Source organism: Eptesicus fuscus, chromosome 22 (assembly GCF_027574615.1).
Source record: "Eptesicus fuscus isolate TK198812 chromosome 22, DD_ASM_mEF_20220401, whole genome shotgun sequence".
Classification (NCBI taxonomy): Eukaryota; Metazoa; Chordata; class Mammalia; order Chiroptera; family Vespertilionidae; genus Eptesicus; species Eptesicus fuscus.
The window spans coordinates 30,241,219-30,263,656 of record NC_072494.1 but is presented as its reverse complement, the minus strand read 5'-3'; the positions used below and the strand labels follow the sequence as shown (position 1 = coordinate 30,263,656).

The 22,438-nt window shown below is 35.4% G+C and overlaps 1 protein-coding gene across 1 annotated transcript in view; it reads left to right on the top strand.

The window, feature by feature from the left end:
• The first annotated feature begins 238 nt into the window (after window positions 1-238).
• DTL (denticleless E3 ubiquitin protein ligase homolog) overlaps window positions 239-22,438 on the top strand; it is a 94,910-nt gene continuing 72,710 nt past the window's right edge. Inside the window, exons 1-11 of the mRNA XM_008145987.3 lie at window positions 239-384; window positions 6,671-6,796; window positions 7,599-7,697; window positions 8,943-9,004; window positions 9,087-9,207; window positions 11,210-11,275; window positions 12,774-12,886; window positions 14,042-14,115; window positions 15,686-15,789; window positions 16,097-16,201; window positions 21,325-21,437. Of these exons, the coding sequence (XP_008144209.2) occupies window positions 333-384; window positions 6,671-6,796; window positions 7,599-7,697; window positions 8,943-9,004; window positions 9,087-9,207; window positions 11,210-11,275; window positions 12,774-12,886; window positions 14,042-14,115; window positions 15,686-15,789; window positions 16,097-16,201; window positions 21,325-21,437 (1,035 nt within the window). The 5' untranslated portion in view covers window positions 239-332. The remainder of the gene's footprint in view (window positions 385-6,670; window positions 6,797-7,598; window positions 7,698-8,942; window positions 9,005-9,086; window positions 9,208-11,209; window positions 11,276-12,773; window positions 12,887-14,041; window positions 14,116-15,685; window positions 15,790-16,096; window positions 16,202-21,324; window positions 21,438-22,438) is intronic.

Here is a 22,438-nt window from a genome sequence, read left to right as displayed (position 1 = left end):
CATGCGCCCTGGTCACCACGCCGTTCGCCAGCCTCTCAGCGCCGCCCCGCGCAGGCGCCCTGGGATCTCCAGAACCCCAGGTTCCCGCGGCTGGGAGAAAAGGAGGCGGGGATTCGTAGAGGGAAGTGAATCGACGGCGCCCGGACGCCGCGGTGAGAGCCAATCAGAGGGCGTGACGTCAGTTTGGCGGGGAGTTTGGTGGCCGGGGCTTACAGTGGCGGGAGTTGGAGGCTATAACTAGTCCTCTTCTGAGGGACCCGAGTTGCGACTTCTGCTGAATCGGTGGCCTCTCGGCGACTTTCCTCTCAGTTGTGCCTTTCCCCCCGGCCCAGATGCTCTTCAATTCGGTGCTCCGACAGCCCCAGTTTGGCGTCCCGAGAAATGGTGAGTAACGGCCCTAACCGCTGCTTGTTGCTGGCGGGATTCGCCTCCCCCGAAACCACACCTCGGACCAAGGCCGAATCCAGTTGTTTCCCAGCTCCAGCCCCGAGTTCTCTTTCGACCAGACGCTGAAGAGAGCTGCGCTTTCATGCCCTCGGGACACTTTTAATCGTAGTCTCCATTTTTAAAAACTAAAATGTAGGCTGACGGCGGGGGAGAAGTTAACTTAAATGGCCTCCTTTACGGCTTCTGCCTATCTTACATTTTCAGTGGGAAACGCGTGCATTTGTGTGTGTGTGCGCGTGTCTGCGTGTTTCTCGTCAGCGGTGTGAGATCGAGGAGACTCGTATGCATTGATTAATTTGTTGCAGAATCTTAGTGATTATAATATTGATTATAGCACATCAGGGAACCTGATCCGCTGTTAAGGAACTCGGTCAAGCAGAGAAGACAACATCTGCTCCTAGCATGGTCAAGAAAGCTTTTTTTTTTTTTTCTCTCCCTGATTACTTCATATGCATAAACATTTGAAATTATAGAGTGAAAAATGCCCATAACCACACACCCCAGAGATGACCACTATTAGATAGATTGAAGTATATTTTTCCAAAATGTTTTTCAATGCCAGAAGTAGTATGTATTGTTATTTACAGAAATGATATCAAATTTTTTTTGTTTTGTTTTTCACGCTAACGGTGTAACTTGGGAATGTTTCTATATTAGCATGTAGAAATCTAACAATTCTCTCTAAAATTCTTGAGGTTCGTTTCTTAAGTTAAAACTTTGGCAATAAGAATTTTGAGCGTAGGTTTGAGTGTCATCGACCTGAAACTTTCTGATAAGGAAGTTACTCCTGGGACTCAGCTTGGATAGAAATGAAGGATAGGTCTTCTTTCTCTTTAAAACCACGTGGAGGGGGGAAAAAAAGAAAAGAATTTGAGAGGGGAACTTTTTATATTTAAGGCATAGGTCTAGGACAATGATTTTCAACCGGTGCTGCAAGAAAAAATAAAAATTTAAAACATGCAATACCTGACTATTTAGTCGGGGCACTGACTTCTTTTCCCTTAGATTGTCAAATAAGGAAATGACAACAGCCAACACAACAATAGCCGTCCGGTGTGAACGAATCAAAATTATACTTTTTTGTTTTTTGTCAGATTGGCAAAAAATATATATTTTGGTGTGCTTCGGAAACTTTCTGATAAGGATGTTACTATCTAGGCTAAGCTTGGATAGAAATGAAATTTCATTCCTTTAAAGAAGAGTAAGTCTTCTTTCTCTTTAAAACCACGTGGGGGAAAAATCACGTGGAAAACAAAAAGAAAAGAATCTGAGAAGGGAACTTTTTACATTTAAGGCATAGGTCTAGGATAACGATTTTCAACCGGTCTGCTGCAAAAAATAAAATTTAAAACATGCAATACCTGACTATTTAGTCAGGGCACTGACCTCTTTTTCCCTTAGATTGTCAAGTAAGAAAATGACAACAGCCAACATAACAATAGCCGTCTGGTGTGAACAGATCAGAATTATACTTTTTTATTTTTTGTCAGATTGGCAAAAAATATATATATTGGTGTGCTGCAGAATTTTAGAAATTAGTTTATGTGTGCCATGAGATGAAATAGGTTGAAAATTGCTGGTCTTTTAGGAAAAGGATCTTGAGAAGGAGACTGAGTAGTCCCTTCTCAGTCTGCCACCAACCTAAAACTTTATATCATCCTGACCTACTTCCCTCTTGCATAATATTTTAAATCATACTTTAAGTAGCCCCTCTTTCTGTCTATCCAGGGACCTTGCTTGAGTAACTTCTCTATCTGTCATGAGTGTCAATAACACAGTGGTTAAGAGCTTTGACTTTGGAGATAAAATGCCTGTGTTTTTTGTTATTGTTTTTTAATGCCTGAGTTTTAAATTCAATTCCACTCTTAATCTGTGTACCCGAGGCAAACTCTAACCTTGATTTTGTAACACATTTTCTCCTAATTCTCCAATTTATCCACTATATCTTGGGTCTCTCTCATAAATTCTCATTCATTGTTATGTGTTAGGCTTTGAAATTCATTCATCCTTATATATTATGCACTGAACATGATAGGACCATTTCCCCTTTTCCCCTTCCTGTCAGTATTCCATCCTATGCCCTCTATCTCCTTGTGTCTACTCCCATTGATGATCATAGCCTTCACCAGGGCTTCTTCTACTGCCACCTGCAACCTTCCTTTCCCAAGACAGTTATATCCAGTCATATAAAAGTTGTATGAGTATCTTTACCCAGATGGTCAGTGCCACAGGCATCTCAAACTCGAATACCTAAACTGAACCGACTTTTTCCCTAAACCTGCTATATTACCTATTTCGGCAGTAGTTCCATTATTTTAAACTAGTCTGCCCAGCCAGAAACCTGAGAGTTAATCAAAATTTCTCCGTTTTCCTCAAGATACACATCCAGAAAGTTTCCTTATAATCTCTTGACTCTGACCTCTCATTCCCCACTGATTTTGCCTCTTTACCGTATCTTGGATCTGTTCTATGTTTACCATTCCATTTCCTTAGTTTGGGCCCTGATACTTTCTGGTCTGGATTATAACAAGTCTCCCAAGTGGCCTCTCTCTAGTTTATTCTCCACATTATTGCCAATGATATTTCTAAAATGGAAATCTGATTACTCTTCTGTGTATTTTTAAATTGGTACCTAAACGTTTTTATCCTAAGTTAAAACACATATAAAGGATTTAATTTCTGGCCATATTATAAATATTGACATTTTAAAATAAAAATAGTATATTACTCTTTAAAAATGTATTTAATAGAATGTAAATTCTATAGTTATTTGATAACTGCAAAAATAATTTTTTAAAATATGGACTATTTTAACTTAGGTACTCTATATAGTTGCTTTTTTCCCTTGAACTTATTTCCACTTTATTTCTCCCACAGAATTTACCCTAATGTAATTTTATTTTAAGCTTGAAAATTTGATTGATCACCCTATCATATTTCTCTTTGTAAAAAAATACATTTGAATTGATATTATCTGTGATTGTAAGGCTCTGTGTGTTAAAAGTTCATCTGGATTGACTTACCATTGCAATTATTAGTATGCAGTTAATCAAAACAATATAGATTTTTAATTTTGATAAGGAATTACTAAGCAAAGTTAAAATTTTATTGGAAGTATATTTTTTTAAGCAATGGATTTGTGTGTTCATCATGCCTTTACTAAAGGGAGTATCCAGTTGTCTCTCATTTGGAATCCCAGAAGTTTTTATACCTTGGAGTACCGCAAGGTATAAAATTGGGGCATGGAAATGCCTTTCTTTTGAAAGTGGAAGACAGTGATGAAGGGAGAGGAGAAAAAAGCCTCAACCTTTTCAGATAATCATTTTAGAAATGTTTATACATGGAATTTGAGCATCAGGAAATTGATTCTCTGAAAACTCATGTCCTCAGATACTCCTTGAAAAATCTGCATGTAATTTTAAGTTGTACATTGGATAAGTGATAGGCTTTTCAAATGAGTATTGTGGGGGAAAGCATTAAAGTTCATGTTGGGAACAGCACAGCACACTAATCCAAAAGTAGTTTAAGGGTCTGGTCCAAGAAATGGAGGGGACTAGTTACTAAGTCATGTTAGGCCATTTGTTAATATTTGGATATTAGTCTATAGGTTATGAGGCAGAGTTGACAGGTGTCAATGTTTAATTGTAAAGAATTAGATCTCCATAGCATACATATTATCTTCAATTCCACCTAAATTATTCAAGATTCAGTTCTTTTGAATTAGTGTGAAGTAATTAGATTTTTTAAAAATCCTAAACCACAAGTGTGCATTTCTATAACTTTTTTAAAAAGTATATTTTTACTGATTTAAAAAATAATAATTCTTTATTGTTGAAGGTATTACATATGTTCCCTTTTTCCCCCATTGACTCCCTCCAGCCCACAACTCCCACCCCAGGCCTTCAGTACCTATTGTCTGTGTCCATGGGTTATGCACATATGCATCCAAGGTCTTTGGTTGATTACCTTCCACCCACCCAGCCTCCCCTATCTTCCCTCTGAGATTCTGAACTCTGTTCCATGCTTGCATGTCTGGATCCACTCCGTTCATCAGTTATTTTGTTACACTGAGTGGCCAGATTATTATGATCTCTGAACGCATAATAATCTTGCCACTTGGTGTATATCCTATATATTACACTGAGTGGCCAGATTATTAAGATCTCTGAACACATAATAATCTGGCCACTTGGTGTATATCCTATATAATAAAAGGCTAATATGCAAATTGACCCCTTGACCAGGAGTTCGACCAGCAGGCAGGCCGGCCAACTGCCCATGTCCCCTCCCCCTGGCCAGGCTGGCCGGACCTTACCCATGCCCGAATTCATGCACCAGGCCTCTAAAATACACACACACACACACACACACACACACACAGTGGCCAGATTATTATGCATTCAGAGATCATAATAATCTGACCACTCAGTGTAGATTCCACATATTACGATTATGTGATACTTGTCTTTCTCTGACTGACTTATTTCACTTAGCATGATACTCTCCAGATCCCTCCATGCTGTCTCAAAGGGTAAGAGATTCTTCTGTATAGTGTATATTTTTATTGATTTCAGAGAGGAAGGGAGAGGAAGAGAGAGACATCAATGATGAGAATCATTGATCAGTTGCCTCCTGCAAGCCCTCTACTGGGGATTGAGCCCGAAACCTGGGCTTGTGCCCTTGACCAGAATCAAACCAGGGACCTTTCCATCCACAGGCTGATTGATGCTCTATCCAGCTAGGAACATTCATATAACTTTAGAACAGAAGCTTCTGTTTTTAAATTCTTTCTGTGGATGGATTTTTTTTTAACTCTACAACATAATAATTATTGTATTCTTTTGGTCATCTTTAATGGCTAATTTATAATGATATCTGACCTTGAGATAAAATCCTCAGGAATAATTACTAAATCTGGATTGAATTTATTTGCCTCCTTTGTTCTGATTCCTTTAGGTTATCTCTATGAACATGAGGTTATATCAGGCTAAGCTGTCTTCTCCAGTTTTGTTTTTTAATGAAAAGTGAGAATTGAAAGTATCCTAAAATGTGAGAGTTTGTTAATTATTTAGACAGCTCTCAATACTAGTAGAGTATAATTTCATAGTTTCCTCCTATATTTAATAAACATCTGATTTTCAGTAACTATATTGAATCTATGTTCCTTTTATATATACTTGTATTTAAAATGTTTTGACCCACATATAAAAATGACAGATCTTTAAAGATGTTTTACTTTTTAGACCATAGTGCACATTAGGTTTCTGACCCAAGCAGAGTAAACTCTCCCTCCACCCTGAAATTCTTCCCCTATCTTGTATATTCAATGAAAACATAATCGTCTTTCAAGATTTGTGTTTGATTTTACCTCCTCTAAAGACTTCCCTGACTCTCCTACTACGCCAGGAGTAACTGCTTGTACTCTAGGGATAGGTACATAATGCTTTACTTTAAAATTACTTTAATATACTTCAAGATACTATGACTTGAATTTCAGCACTGGAAAGGAAAAAGGAAGTGAAATTAATAATCAACTTGTGAATATGTTAGTGGTTACAGTAGGCACATTTGACATAAATTATTTCCTTTAATTCTATGACCATTGGATTATGTATGATGTTGCCAGTAACTTAGGAGTTTACAGTAATGTTGCATTAGAACCTCTAAAAACAGTCTCCAGAGGGTTAGAGATCTTTTTAATGTGTAAAGACCACTTGTTTTTTTGCAACCTTAAATGTACTAGCAAGAGTCTCTATTTAGATGGTAAGCCCAAAAGCTATACCTTACCAGAATTTGGGAGTGCTCATTCATTCTTTCTTAGGAAAATACCAAAAACTGTATTATAGAGGATTATCGATAGTGACTGGGTCTATATTAGGTATATAAAGCTTCTTATTTATTTATTTTTAATTATTTATTTTTGGTTGACCCTCACCTGAGGATATTTTTCCATTGATTTTGAGAGAGAGAGAAAGAAACACTGATGTGAGAGAGACGTCGATTGGTTGCCTCCTGCACGTACCTGACCAGGGCTGGGGAACCTGCAACCAAGGCAGGTGCCCTTGACTGGACTAGAATCTAGGATCCTTCAGTCCATGGGCTGACGTTGTAGCCACTGAGCCGGCTAAGGTTTTTTAAAATAAATATTTATCTCTGTATTTGTTAAAAGTACTAAAATGTGATGATAAATTGGATTTCTATAAGGAATTGTATCTTATTTTAGGATGGTCTTCACAATACCCTCTACAGTCCCTTCTAACTGGTTATCAATGCAACTCTAATGATGAGCACACTTCTTATGGAGAATCAGGAGTCCCAGTTCCTCCTTTTGGATGCACTTTCTCTTCTGGTAAGAAAATTACTATCTAGCTAGGCTTGGTAAAAAATTATCTATTTCACACTTAGAGGAAAAATATACAGAGATGTCTCCCTTTCAAAAAAAAAGTAAGATAGGTGATAGAGTTGTTCTAAGACTGTTCTTCCTGATTCATGAAATAGACTTTCCTTGATCTCTGTGCATAATTACATATATCCTCTAAAGCATAGGACCTAATAGCACTTTTAAAAAACTGATATAGGAAAAGGGTTGCAAAGGTTCAGCCATCATGAAAACTGTTTTGATCTGATTGAATTTATCTTTCTGGAATGCCTGGGGAACAAAAGAACAGAAATAGAAATACTTGTTACCACTGTTAATATTCTAAAACAGGAAAAGTAAAAGGTTGTGCAAAGGGGATTTTAAACTAATAAACTCAGCCTGCTGGTGGCCTACATCATATACCTTTATTAGCCATTGACCAGTACCACTCTTGTTTTGTTTGAGTACCACTCTTTATTCACCCCTTTTTAAAATAAGAGGTTATCTGAAGATAATTTTGGTAGTTTTAAGTCATTTACTGAATTAGAAAATATGGCAAATTTTAAGTAATTTTTAATTCAAATTACCTCTGGACCATATCAGATGCCATTTGGGTAGAATCATCTTTCCTCTTTTCTAACAGATTCTTTGTGTTTATCCAGCAGCTTTCAATTAATCTATATTATATGTAAGTTATATATACTTATATATTTATACATATGTATATAACATTATAATAAGTTGTAAAATTAATGTTACTCTTTATACATTCTATTCTTTATTTCTTATTTAGCTCCAAATATGAAGCATATACTAGCAGTTGCCAATGAAGAAGGCTTCGTTAGATTATATAACACAGAATCACAAACTTATAGAAAGAAGTGTGTTAAAGGTAAGTCTAGGTCTAAGATTTTTGTTTTACCATTTTAAATTCATACAGCCTCAAGTAAATTATTATTTGACTACATTTTCCCAATTATATTCACTTTTGATTAAGTCTGTTTAAGGACCAGGCTATTTTTTTCAGTAAATGTTAATTATGGCATGACTTTACTGAAAATTAAGAAAAATACATTTTAGGTTCTTTTAAAAAGGTTCAATCTTATACACTTAATATCATTGGGAGAAACATTGTTTTAAAATATTTAATATTGACCAAGCATCTTTCATATATAAGACTAAGTTCTATTGACCTTAAGAAGCTGATCATTTGGAACTAATAAGTCATCTGTTGAAATAACTAAAACAAAGACTGTAAATGATATAGACATACAAAGAAAATGCCATAGAAGTCAAAGAGCAAGTCCTCATGTGCTAAGAAGGGGAGGAAAAATTTTTTGAAGGATAGGACATTTTAGTTGGACTGGTATTTAGACCAATGGCAATAGAATACGATACTCCCAGTGGAGGGAAAAGCATTAGCAAAGACCTAGAAATAAGAAAGAATAGGATATAATAAGGAAATAGGGTGTAATTCGTTTTCATTTGAATGTGGTATGTAGGGAACAGTGAAAGATAAATCTTGTGATAGAGGACAAAGCCTACAGAACCTTAAGGTGTCAAACTAAAGTACTTTATTTTTTTTTTTTAAATATATTTTATTGATTTTTTTACAGAGAGGAAGAGAGAGAGGGATAGAGAGTTAGAAACATCGATGAGAGAGAAACATCGATCAGCTGCCTCCTGCACACTCCCCACTGGGTATGTGCTCGCAACCAAGGTACATGCCCTTGACGGGTATTGAACCTGGGACCCTTCAGTCCGCAGGCCGACGCTCTATCCACTGAGCCAAACCGGTCAGGGCCTAAAGTACTTTAGACTCTTCGGAGAGCAGGATGAAGATTTTTGAACTGGAAAATGTTTCAGAAAGATTTCATTTTAGAGAATATATTACTAGTCACCTCATGGAAAGGAATTTGATATCAAATGTTAGTTCTATGTGGTAATGGTGGGGATGTTTTGTATTATATCACTCTTTAAATCTTCCTTCTCCATTGTAATGCTCTTTGGCCAATGGACCTTAGGGTGCTGACCACTGATTTTTTCACTACAGCTTTCAAGGTATTTAAATTGCTATTGATAAGACTACCCCAGGACATAGTCTAGACATTTCACATTCATCATTTTCTTTATTTAGAATGGATGGCTCACTGGAATGCTGTCTTTGACCTGGCCTGGGTCCCAGGTGAATTTAAACTTGTAAGTGGCTTTCATTTTATTTGGGTGTGAGTAGATAATGGTTAACGGTTGCTTTATTCAATTGTGATAACATTTTTTAAAGGTTACAGCAGCCGGTGATCAATCAGCCAAATTTTGGGATGTAAAAGCTGGTGAGCTGCTTGGAACATGCAAAGGTCATCAATGCAGCCTCAAGTCAGTTGCCTTTTCTAAGTTTGAGAAAGGTAGGTTTGTACCTGTCTTCTTTCATCTCCTCAACCTCCTTTACGATGGGGTAATAAGGAACTATAATTGTTTCCTCATTTTCTACTATCAAAGTTGCTGTTTTATGTATATAGATGATTGAGATTCTAATATGACTGAAAACCTAAATGAAATTAAGTTGGGTTTTAGTCTTATTCTTATGGACATTATCTCCAGCTTGTCCCTGAAAGTCAAACATCGTCAGGTAATTTTTTTCTATAACCTTGCCGATAAGGTAAGGATTTGTTAATAGTTACTATACCACTATTCAATTCTGAGTGTCCTTTAAAGTCTAAACCCTGTACTGGCCACTGATTAATGATTTGCCTATTCTGCATATTCATATAAATAGGAACTAAATAATATGTGGTCTTTTGTGTCTGGCTTTTTTCTCTTGGTGTAATGTTTAATCTTATTTTCTTTACCTCAAGTTGAATGATTTCTATTGCTCTAGCTTCAAGTTCACTGACTGTTTCTCTGTTCTCTTCATTTTGTTCTTGAAGTTATCCAGTGAATTTTGTCATTTCAGAAATTGTTTTTTCTGTTCTAAATTTTTCTTTTTTATAAGCTCTCTCTGCTGAGATTTTTCATCATTTACAATCTTATCTGTAACAAGGTTGGCCTCTGTTGATTTCTTTTCCCTTGAGGATGACTTGTTTTCCAAACTCTATATGTCAGATAATTTAGTTATGTCCTGGGCATTGTGAATGGTATGTTGGACTCTGAATTCTGTTATATTGCTTAGGGAAGACTTGATGTTTTGTTCTAATGGGCAATTAATTGAGTAAGACTCAAGTTGCAGGCTATCAAACCTGCAACAGGGCATTGGGTTCTATCTCAATTCTGTTCAGCAATTTAAGTCTTAGTTGCAAGCTGCTTTAAGTTTTCCCCTTCATAGATGGTTCAGGGCTCAGCCAGAAACTTATCCTGAGTTAAAACACAGAATCAGGCCTTCCCTTTCTCTGGCTTTCTTTAGGGTTTCCCCTTCCCTCTGGCAGCTCTTGTTGCCCAACTTCTCCTTTTCCAGTTTCTCTGGCTTGGAAGATTGCAGGTTTTTCTATTGGCATTTTAGTTGCTTGCCCACTGGCTGCTGCCCTCAAGGTAAAACCACAAAAGACCAGTAACTTAGCCCAAGCCAATCACTTGCTTCAGTTATTGGCTCTCCAAAAATTGCATGTTTTTGTTCAGTCTCTATAGAGCCCTCAGGTCATTTTTTATATTTTTTTTCCAGAGTTTAAAAGCTAATGCAAGTGGATTGGTTTGGTAAGTGTCCACTCTTCCATACAGAAGCAGAGTTGTTTTGGCTTAATTTTAAAGAATAGTACATTGCAGATAAATTGAAGTTCCTCTATGTTTTCTTCTCTAATCCCACTGCCCTCCTTCCACCCCCAGAGGCAACCCCTTTCACAAATTTTGTTTGGATCTGTTCCATGGTTTTCTACTGAGACAGTACAACTTGGAGGTTTGGAGTATGGGCTCTGGATTCATACTGTCAAGAATACCTTTACAAATTACTCATTCTCTCTGTGCCTTAGTTTTCTCATTTTCCCAGTAAAATGTGAATAATAATACCCACTAATAGGATTAATACCAAGGATTGAGATAATTTATATAAAGCACTTAGGGTAGTGTATAGCACTTAGTAAGCACTCAATATATTTTGGTTGTTGCTTATTTATCATTCTTACTATAACTTTACCATATATTCAGTGTTTTATGTGGTTTAAGAAAATTTACACAGGGATTATTCTGTTGAGTTTTTGTTTAATATTTAACATGTATTTTGAGTTTTTTTTGTAATTCTTTACCTTCACAACTTTGTTTTCTCTTTTCAACTTGTTGTTGAACCATATATTTTTAATTTTTAATCTCCAGTGCCAATAATAGAACCTAGCATATAATAGATACTCTAGGAAACTTAACTTCAAATGTATATGTCATTGACCAGTTTTTTAAATTTCTTGATAAACTATTTCCCCACAGCTGTCTTCTGTACAGGTGGAAGAGATGGCAACATTATGGTCTGGGACACCAGGTGTAACAAAAAAGGTAGTCTAATTTCATTTTAATTTTGATAAATGTGGCCTGCCCATACTTATTTTTAATGAAAGGTTTATTAAATTCATCTGATAATCACTAGGGGGCACATGTTCACAATCCTTTATTTCTGCTTACTGTTCTAATGCTCATGATGTTAGCGATTGTTGCAAGTATTACCCTCTGTATTTACCTCATATTGTCTTCTGAATTATATTGTTTATCTAAGTGATTGATGGAATTAAAATTATTAATTCATGGGCTCATTGGTAAATGATCTTTTATAATTTTTTTGGCTTTAAAGAATTAGGGTAGATTAAATATAATTATGCTCACCTTGTCCATTGATGCCATTAAGCAGAAACTAATGATCATCTTCCCTTTTTAAAAAAAATTATTTTTAACAGACTATTTTATAGAGCAGTTTTAGTTATAGCAAAATTGAGCAGAAAGTATAGAGCATTCTCTCTGTACTGATATACCCCATCTCACAGTCTCTTCCACTATCAACATTCATACCAGAGTTAAACATTTATTACAACTGATGAACCTACATGGATACATCACTATCACTCAAGGTCTATCTATACTTACACTAGGATTCACTCTTAGTATTTATATTCTATTGGTTTCAACAAGTATAAAATGGCATGTATCTACTATTATAGTATTATACAGGATAGTTCACTGCTCTAAAAATACTCTCTACTCCACCTGTTAATCCTACCCTCCCCCAATCCTGATAACCACTCATCTTTTTATTGTCTCCATGGCTTTGCTTTTTTTTTCTTTCCATGGTTTTGTCTTTCCCAGAATGTCATAAATACAGTATGTAGCCTTTTCACATTGGCTTTTCTTAATTAGTAATATGCATTTAAGGTTCCTCTGGGTCTTTTTATGGCGTGGAAGCTCACTTTGTAGCACTGAATAATATGTCATTGGCTGTACCACAGTTTATTCATACATTCAAATACTGAAGCACATCTTGGTTGTTTCCAAATCCTGGCAATTATGACTAAAGCTGTTATAAACATCTCTGTGCTTATTTCTTTTTATGCATTATAATCTCAACACAAAAGATGAAATGTGGTAGCACTGCTGGCTTCGAATTTCACTAATCTAATAAAGAATGTAATTAATCTTAAAATATATATAAACTAGAGGCCCAGTGCACAAATTCGTGCATGGGTGGGGTCCCTCAGCCAGGCTGCCCTGATCGGTGCCATCTTGACCAGTCCCAATCGGGGCTGATGGGGCCAGGCTGGCCAGGGAGGAACCACCAGAGGGCTCCAGGGCATGTCCGGCCCTCTTGTCCAGTCCCGATTGGCTGGACCCCAGCAGCAAGCTAACGTACCAATTGGAGCATCTGCCCCCTGGTGGTCAGTATACATCATAGCAACTGGTTGAGCGGTTCGGTTGGACACTTAGCATACTACGCTTCTATTATGTTACATTCAGCATAGGAATAACGTTCTGAAAACTAAATCAATTTCCTCGGCATATCTTTCAGATGGATTTTATAGACAAGTGAATCAAATCAGTGGTGCTCACAATACGTTAGACAAGCAAACCCCTTCAAAACCTAAGAAGAAACAGAATTCAAAAGGACTTGCTCCTTCTGTGGTAAGGTTTTATAGCTGTATACACATGTGCAGATCTTAACAGTGGGATAGAATCTCATGTTAGGGAATTTGTTGGGCATAAAAATAGGAGCTGTAGATTAAGTGAGTGAGAATCTTCATTTCCTCTTGATATCAGTAGGGTTTTTGTTAATGCTAATTTAATACCTACAGTAATGGTTTTCAAAACCAAGTTTGCAACAGAGGAACCTGGGAAGCATATTAAAAATCCAGCTTCCTAAGCCTCATCCCTAGGGTTTCCATGCACACACTTGTCTACAGCATAATGTGATTCACTAGGAAAGGGGCAGTAGTTTGAAGAAGTATATTAAGTATTATGATACAGTTTCTCTTGGGAAGGAATCCCTGTTGTTTTCATATAGTACCTTTCTAGCATCTGATAGTCAAAGTTCAAACAATGCCCAGAATACATCTTTTTTCTTAAAAAATAAGTCACCATTGCTCTTTCTTTAATGTGTTTGTTTTTCTAATACTCCTGGTCTATAGGATCCAACTTAATATTTTGGGGGGAGATGTGGTTGTTAAAACAGGACTTAAAATTGCATACCATGAACAGGACACAAGCAAGAATGGAAACTAGCAGGGCTAGCATGAGGTCTTTGGAGGTTAGATTGATAGATGAAGTTAAAATGAGTAATATTTCAGACATTTAATCAGATTCTGAGCCAAGAAAACCTGTTAACAGCAATTAGGTAAAAACCTCCGTTGAGCACCTTTAAATTTTTCAGAGCATGTAATAACCATCTTTGATCGGTAATTCTTTAATTACTCTTATATGATAATCTAGGTAAAAATCTAGGTAGACGGTGATATTTCATAGATGAAACAGGCACGGGAAAGTTAAGTGAATTTCCTAAGGATACACAGCTTATTAGTAGGTCTGATTCTAAATAGAGCCAGTAGGCTTAAACAAGTTAAATCTTTTAATAACCAATATGTTTCTTAAGTGTTAGCGTAATTTCCTAGCTAAAATTACTTCTTGGTCAGCACTGATTAGGATTATTAGAAAGGGAAGATTTAGTATAACTCAGAGTTTGGGAGAAAAAAAAGCCATTTTAGCACCAGGTCTCTTGATGGTGAAGATTGTGCTATCCAAAATAGGATTTACTCCTTTTCTTTTTCTTCTTTGTGTTATTAGGATTCCCAGCAGAGTGTTACTGTGGTCCTCTTTCAAGATGAGAATACATTAGTCTCAGCAGGAGCTGTGGATGGGTAAGAGCTTTATTTCTGGGTGCTTTTGATAAGGTCTCTTTCATGAACTGTGATGGGAAAGTTACCTAGTCCCATTATAATTGAATATGTGTGCTTTTAACTTTCAACGTAGTGAATGCCCAGCTGAGAAGAGGACCTGCAGATCACACTGTAAAATATCTAGTTAGGACTCTTGCTTAAATAATTAAGTGAGATAATACATGTGTTTACACTTAGCACATTGTCTAGCACATATGAGCAATATTGGCTGTTCCTATTATAGAGAAGCTGGATAGGTAGCTTGTTTATCTATGCAGTATAATTTAGTCAGTAATTCTAATTTGAGAAGTAAAATTGCTACTATCTTAGATTTTATCTTCTCAGGTTTAGTAATAACCTAAAAGAAGAAATCTGATTTTGGGCATTTCTAGGAGTGCTCTAACTAGATTAATATAATAAGGCCTGATGATTTTCAATTCACATACCTGCCATCCATGATTGGTCTGAATTTTTAGCTTCAGATAATTTTGTAGTACTTCTTGATTGGTTGCTTTGTTCAAATATAACTTATTTGAGTATAGGGAATCTTTCTTTCCTAAGCCTCTGTCTTTGTCCCCTTATTTGCTCATTATATCTCCCAAGACATCTTCCCTTCAAAAAAACAACTTAGCCCGGCCAATGTGGCTCAGTGGTTGAGTGTCAACCTATGAACCAGGAGGTCATGGTTCGATTCCTGGTCAGGGCACATGCTGGGGTTTCAGGCTTGATCCCCAGTCGGAGGCATGCAGGAGGCAGCCGATCAATGATTCTCTTTCATCATTTATGTTTCTATTTCTCCCACTCCTTTCCTCTCTGAAATCAATGAAAATATATTTTTTCAAAAACATAATTTAAAAAGATCATGACTTTTAGAGTTTCTATTGTGTTTGTTGTCCTCTGGACACTAAAACTCTTTCTTTTGTGGACCAAAGTCTGAGGCACAAATGAAGCATTATCTAAAGGTTATCAGTTGTACTCGTGAATAGATGTGAGAGTTTGCTCTGTTTGTTTCCAAGGATACTGCCCTGCTACAAGCTTGTGTTTTCAAGTAGCTTACAAACTAGATGTAGAAGATTAAGACAATAATCACAATTGATGAAATGAAAAAATACTTTATTTCACAGGAAAATTTGTTTAGATTACTTAAGGAGTTACATATAGATATATAACCTTATGGACAAAGTTTGTTACTTACTGTCAAAGGTTACATGCAGAGTGTTAAAAGCTTAGGAAATGGTTTTTTTTCTGCAAACAATGAAACAATGACTATCAGCAGCTAACCTTCATCTTCCTTTTCCGCTCCCTTGATGTAAACTCAAGGTAACCCATCACTGGGTCAGATCACATCTGTTTCCGTTATGCCAGAATTGTAAGCCTGATACTAGAAAAAACAGTATGAGACATTTCAGTCTGTTTCCCAATGAGATAACCTAACTGTACCTGGTTCATGTGCCAGAGGTGTTAGATTAAAAGTAATTTCTTGTTCATAGTTGAAACTGGTTGGGGTTGGAGAAGGACTACCAACTAACTATCTCTTTACATTGATGTTTAGGGTAATTAAAATATGGGATTTACGTAAGAATTATACCGCTTATCGACAAGAACCTATAGCATCCAAGTATTTCCTGTACCCAGGTAGCAGCACTCGAAAATTAGGTAAGCCTTTTTGGAAGGACTTCTCGGGGAATGTAAGTTTTTGTTAAAACTTTAAAATAAATATCAAGCTCATTTTTGGCAACATAGACTTGAAAAACTCTAATATATGTGGTTCTATCTTTTGGGATAGAACCCAAAAGATAAAAATATAAAAAAATAAAAACAAGAATATTTTTGGTTTGCATATATTTTGGAGAAAAAGAATTTTAGTGATTCTTTTTGTAAAAATGATCATTTGGCCTCAGCATTTTTACCTCATTTCTACTCATTGTCACCAGGTCATGCTAACTAGAGTTCCTTTTTCCAGGATACTCAAGTCTGATTTTGGATTCCACTGGCTCTACTTTATTTGCTAACTGCACAGATGACAACATCTACATGTTTAATATGACTGGATTAAAGACTTCTCCTGGTAAGATCTTAGTCATTCAAATTCTTACCCAGAAACTAATAAGTCTTTTTTGTTAATGACAATTTGATGTTGGTTCTTTTCCAAGCCAAATTTATTATTAAGACTTATGAGGATTTTAGGATCTTTGATTAGTTCTACTGATGAATTATCTTGTGGGACAGAGAAGGATGTTCTGCTCATTTTTTGTTCTGTTTGGGGGTTGTTCATTAAATTAGGGGGCTGAATTTTTTAATCCCCCACAATAATTCTTACCAGCCTTCTCAATATTGGACAATTGCCTCTTTTATGTTTTCCTTATCCTCATCCTTTTTATACTTCAAGAAAATTAAAATCTGATATTTAAAGCTGATAAATAACATTTTTAAAAAGAAACCAGTTTCTTAAGCATACATTAAGAGGGTTATTTGGGTTACATAATTTCTAGAACATTATTAATTGCTTAAGCAAGCTACATATTAGTAACCTGCTTTTTCTTATAGACTTTGAATTCTATAACCAATCCCACTAAAGTAAGATGTGCTGGTAAATAAATCTCAAAATAATATACAATTAGCAGGGCTCTTAACAGAAGTTTCCAAAGATGCCCCCAAAGCCATTATTAGGATTTCGTATCTGTAGCAGAATTACAGTTGTTATTGCCAATACTATGAAATAGGTCTAAACAAGAACAAGAATATTTGGGAAAGAGTTTTTGTAACTAATTTTGCTATTTTTCTGAATGGAATCCGAACTTACATAACTTCTAATTTATCATTTTGTTATACTGTGGTGTGAAAAGGAACCTTGAGTTCAGATTATCCTTCTGCAATCAAACAGATATGTCCAAGGCTACTTTACTAACAATTTAGCAACCTTTTTTATTGTGTTCCTAAAATAATTTAATTGGCTGTCATAAATAGAATGATATAGATATAGATATTATGTTTCTTTAAAATTGAGTAACAAATAGATGTATGTATGCATGGCACATGTGGTAATTGCTTGCTTTTTTCAAAATTTCAGAAAGTGTCCTGGGCTCAATGTTCTCCCATACTTTTTAAAAATTATTATTATTTTAAATATATTTTTATTGATTTTATAGAGAGAGGAAGGATAGAGAGATAGAAACATCAATGGAAAAGAAACATCCACGATCAACTATCTCCTGCATGCCCCTACTGGGGATTGAGCCCACAATCTGGGCATGTGCCCCAGTTGGGAATCGAACCAGTGACCTCTTGGTTCATGGGTAGAAGCTCAATCACTAAGCATCACTGGCCGGGCTACTCTCCCATACTTTTAATTCACAATATTTTATTATACTAAGTGATATTCATAAGGATGACTCTGAAGTACTTTAGTGAGGCATTTTAAGAGCCCAAATCATCAAAGAAAAATTAAATTGACCCCAATATAGGTTTTAGAAGGATTTTTTGCATGGTTTGAAACATTAATAGTGTACTTTATGCTAGTCTTTCTTACACCAGCAGAGGGCAATAAATACTTATAGGTTTAGTGGGAAATTTGGTCTGTAGTGTTCTATTCATAGTTCAGAGTTGAGAAAGATGAATGGTTACAGTTTTGGAGTTGTAATCTGAATAAAGGAGCCTGTTTATTTTGGGGGAATTTATTTCTTTTTAGGAGGTTATTAGGCTGTTTTTTTTGTTCCCAAGGGGACTTTATTGGCTTCCATAAAATCTTAGTTCCTTAAAACTGTCTGGTCGTATCTGAATCTCTCCAATATGACATTTTAGTCAAATCCTTGGTAATATAGCCAATGTTTCCAATTGTGTTCTGTTACAAAGAGAACAGATTCTTAGAGAATGTATGTAAATAACTATATTGCATGAAAATAAGAATACTCACTAAGATTTTCCAAATTTTGTAGGAATCAGATAGGAAGAAAAAGATGTTTCGATTTTGCTTAGAAAGGTATAGTTTACCAAATTGCTGTGGGTCATAGGTAGGTCAGGAGGATAAAAACCTGTCCTTATATCTGAAAAACAAAGATTAAAGAACCAATAATATTTCAAATAAAAAATCATGAAAATTATCATCTTCATTAGTTCATTTAGTCTTATGTAGTTCTTGTTGATCTTGGTTTTTTGTTAGCAGTTTTATGAAGCCATCCATTTCTCCATTAGAAATCTACTTATTCTTACCCAATTCAATAGCATGTTCTGAAAGTTATTAGAACCCTGTATTCCAAAGTACTTTCCATGAATCTCTTTGAAGATAAAACACATTTTGCAAAAGCATCAGAGTGAAACAATGACTGTTTGTAAGTGACAAAAGACTTAAAATATCATAAACATCTGATTATCATGAAGTTGACAGGGAAATTTGCTTATTTCTGTAGCACACATTTTAAAGTGCAACTAGAGCTGCACTTTTCCCAAGTAGAATTATGACTGATATCACCAGGACATTGTTTTAGAAATTACATGTAATTTTTAGAACATTTATTATATTAATAACATTCACTTAGGCCAGTGATGGGCAACCTTTTGAGCTTGGTGTGTCAAACTTCGCCAAAAAACTGAGCATAACTCGGGTAGTGTGTCACTTTGAGGAAAAAACTAACTCCAAGACTCTAGTCACAAATGTTTCATCCTCAGGAGCAGCAAATGTTTCATCCTCTGCATGCGGCCGCGTGTCATCAGAAATGGCTACGCGTGTCAGTGCTGACACGCGTGTCATAGGTTCGCCATCACTGACTTAGGCAATATAAGTTAAGAAGGCTTACTTAGCATGACTTATTTGGCAATGTTTCCCATATAATTTAACATGCCAAATAAGCCTAATTAGTTTAATATCTCCCGTTTTACAAAAAGAGAACAAATCTTTTTAAATGTTTTAGGGACCCTCTGAAAAATTGGTTAGTTGAAATAAAAAAGACTTCATTTAGAATTTGATTATGGGAAATTTGTCAAAACTTAAAAGTTTAAAATAATCAAAAAGGAACATAGGTCACTGTGAAACAATACTTAGCTATTCATTTAATCATGATGACAAAGATTTTGCAGGTAAATTCAGAAAGTTAAATACTTGTAATCAGAAGCTCTTATAATCAAAAACCTGATAAAACATCATAGGAAATTATTTAGATAAAACATAAAATTCCTACTTTTTAGGTAGATTACTCAAAGGTAAAAAAAAAAAAAAAGCCATCATAATCTCTTTATCAAGGGCAGACCAAAAGTCCAATAACACTTCGTTCTTTTAGCAGAGAAAATCGAATTCTAATTTTTCATCCGCTTACTTTTGATATTAAAACACATTTATTTAATTAAATTTTATCTCTATGTTAGCCAGCTTGACCATGCATACAGTTTTTTTCTTTTTTTGATTTCAGAGAGGGAGATACAGAAATATCAATGATGAGAGAGAATCATTGATCGGCTTCCTCCTGTATGCCCCCTAGTCGGGATCGAACCCGAAACCCGGGACTTTTCAGTCCACAGGCCAACGCTCTGTCCAGTGAACCAAACTGACCAGGGCAAAACTCTTTTCTTAAGATTCCTTTTTCACAAACCTTCTATAATTTACTTTTTTACATTGAAATTTTGTCCTATGCTTTTTCCCTCTCTTTTTTTAAACCCGGCTTTAAGATAAAATTACTTTCTTTCCCTTAACAAAATACATTTTCATTTCTTATACCATTTTTCTTTTTCAACTGAAAATACAAATCTTATTTTCCTTGCATACTAGGATGTTTCCCTTATTATTAGCTTTAACTACATATGTTAATTAGAATTTTTAACCCTTAGAAACCTTAATTTCTAGTGAAAACTAAAAAGTAAGCAATTGTAGACTATTATACCAGTGTTTTTTATTAGCAAACTATGAACCCATTCCATAATTTCTAGAAACATATTTGTTCATAGTATAGTCTTTTACTAAAGCACAAAAACACAGTTTACTAACAGACCCAAACATAGTTGATCTATAATATGTGTAGCTGAAATGATTCATATCCTGCTTAACTTCACAGTGAAAGTGCTTAATGTAGAGAGTATTTGATATGTAGGCTTTTTCTTGAAAAGGAATAAATAGAAAAGTATTTTTCTAGTTTTATTCTAGCAAAAGGAAGGGATTTCTGTGAGCACTAATGGAAGCTGTTTTACTGTGCTGTGACCTGGAGTTCACCATTAAAAGGGTCACCCAAGCAGAGTCATGGAGTTTATTTGGTTATTAATTATTCTTGGCACATCCTCTGCAATATATCTGAATTGAATTATGGTACCAGATAAAATTATAGATGGATATGAAGCTTATGTATCATCCATTATCATGTGTAATCAATAAACGATATACTATCCTCTTGAATGACAACTGTATAAGTTTCTTAATTATTTATTTCCTTCTGTTAGAAGATTGGAGTGGAAATTTGTTTCCTGCCTAAGTGTTTTCTTAAATTCTCCAAAACTTTTTTTTAATTTTCTAATGTTCTGATGCTGGAGACTTCAAATTTTGGTCTCCTTAGGATTGAAAAACCTATCAAGCACATTATGCTAGACTGGATTACTTGCCCTTTTACCATGTACAGTGAGAACGCTAAAACTAAAAGCCTAACTTAACCTAGTTGGAGTATCTTACATATCTTACATATGAACATATAGTTTACCACAATAACAACTTTTACTGTTCAGCCTATTTCAAGTGCTGGTTTAAAAAGATTCCCTCATCCCAGATAAGCTATCCATAAATCTTAATTCTTTTTACGGATTTTTACCTATTCATGCAACAGATGTTTGAAGATCTACTCTATTCAAAGCACTGTAAGGATACTGAGGAAAGAATAAGATAGGAAATTTATCCTCAAGAGATCAAAAGTCTAAGAGAAAGAAAGATCAGTGCGTTATGTAATGGGGAAAGCCATGCCATGCCCTGAGGTAGGGAGAGAGGGTCTATAAAGGCACTTGACTGAAAGATTGGACATTGGCTCTATTTTTGTCCTTTAAGAATGTTTTTCACTACTTCCCTGTAGTCAGCTCCATACCGAGTATTTGGGTTCACATCATGAGATTGGATCTAATATAATATGGAATTTCCTTTATTTTCTGACATTGTTCAGTTTTGATGAATGTAGCTTGACCATCTGCTTCAGTAGTCAATACACTGATTTTTTTCCCATCTGGCAGTGGCTGTCTTCAATGGACATCAGAACTCTACTTTTTATATTAAATCCAGTCTTAGTCCAGATGACCAGTTTTTAATCAGTGGCTCGAGTGATGAAGCTGCCTATATCTGGAAGGTAAGTTGCTAAGTTTCCCCCACAAATGTGAAAATAAAGTATTCTTGCAAATACTTCTTTTTTTCCAAAAGAGGTAAGTTTATTATAAACACATAAATGATTAACCTTTTCTACTTCAGATGTTTAGTAAAAGTTGCTTCCTGCCTCTTAATGTAGTCAAAACTTCACTCTGTTGTCACAAAATACATCACACTTTCATGGCCAGAGCTTCTCAGAAATTGACAATCTGCATCCTCCTATAGTTTCAGATTATCCAGAAATTGAGAATTCAGAAAACTGGAAAGAACTTGAATTACTTTGTCCTGCTTCCTGGAAAAACATACTTGGCTGCTTTTCTGCCCTTTGTTTTCAAACTCCAATTCAAAATACATGGAGTATTTTAATCTCTAGGATTCAGTCGATACTCAAATCAGCCATAGAACCTTGCACAAAACACTCAAAAATATTTGTATAGTAATTGTGTTCCTTATTCTCTTGTCTTAAAAGTAGTTTAATCTTCAGGCTACTAAAATAAATGTGGCTTAATTACATTATTTAAATTTTTTTGATTTTACATATTTCTCATTTCTGCTCCACAAACATACATATATATATGTGGTTCTAAAATGACTTTTAAAATATGTGGTTCTAAAATGACTACTGTAAGCTAGGAAATTTAAAGCTATTCATTTGAAGTCCAATGGAAAAAATTGAAATGTTACACTCAAATAGCACTTGCTGACCACTGAAAAGTGGCTCTTGTGGTAATAATTAATTATAGAAATGTCTGGGAGTTTAAGAGAGACGAGCATTGAGGCATTATTTTCCTGGGGCTAGAAATTAATTATCTTCTAGGTTGCCCTGTAATTTCATAAATGTCCAATTGACATTGGTGAATTGAATGATCAGAGTTCACACATTTTGGGTTTTAGAGTCGTAATGTCTAAAACTTCCTAGGTCCATAAGTTCAATATTATCAAATCTTTTCTCAAGAGAAATTATATCATTTTTAGTCCTGCCAA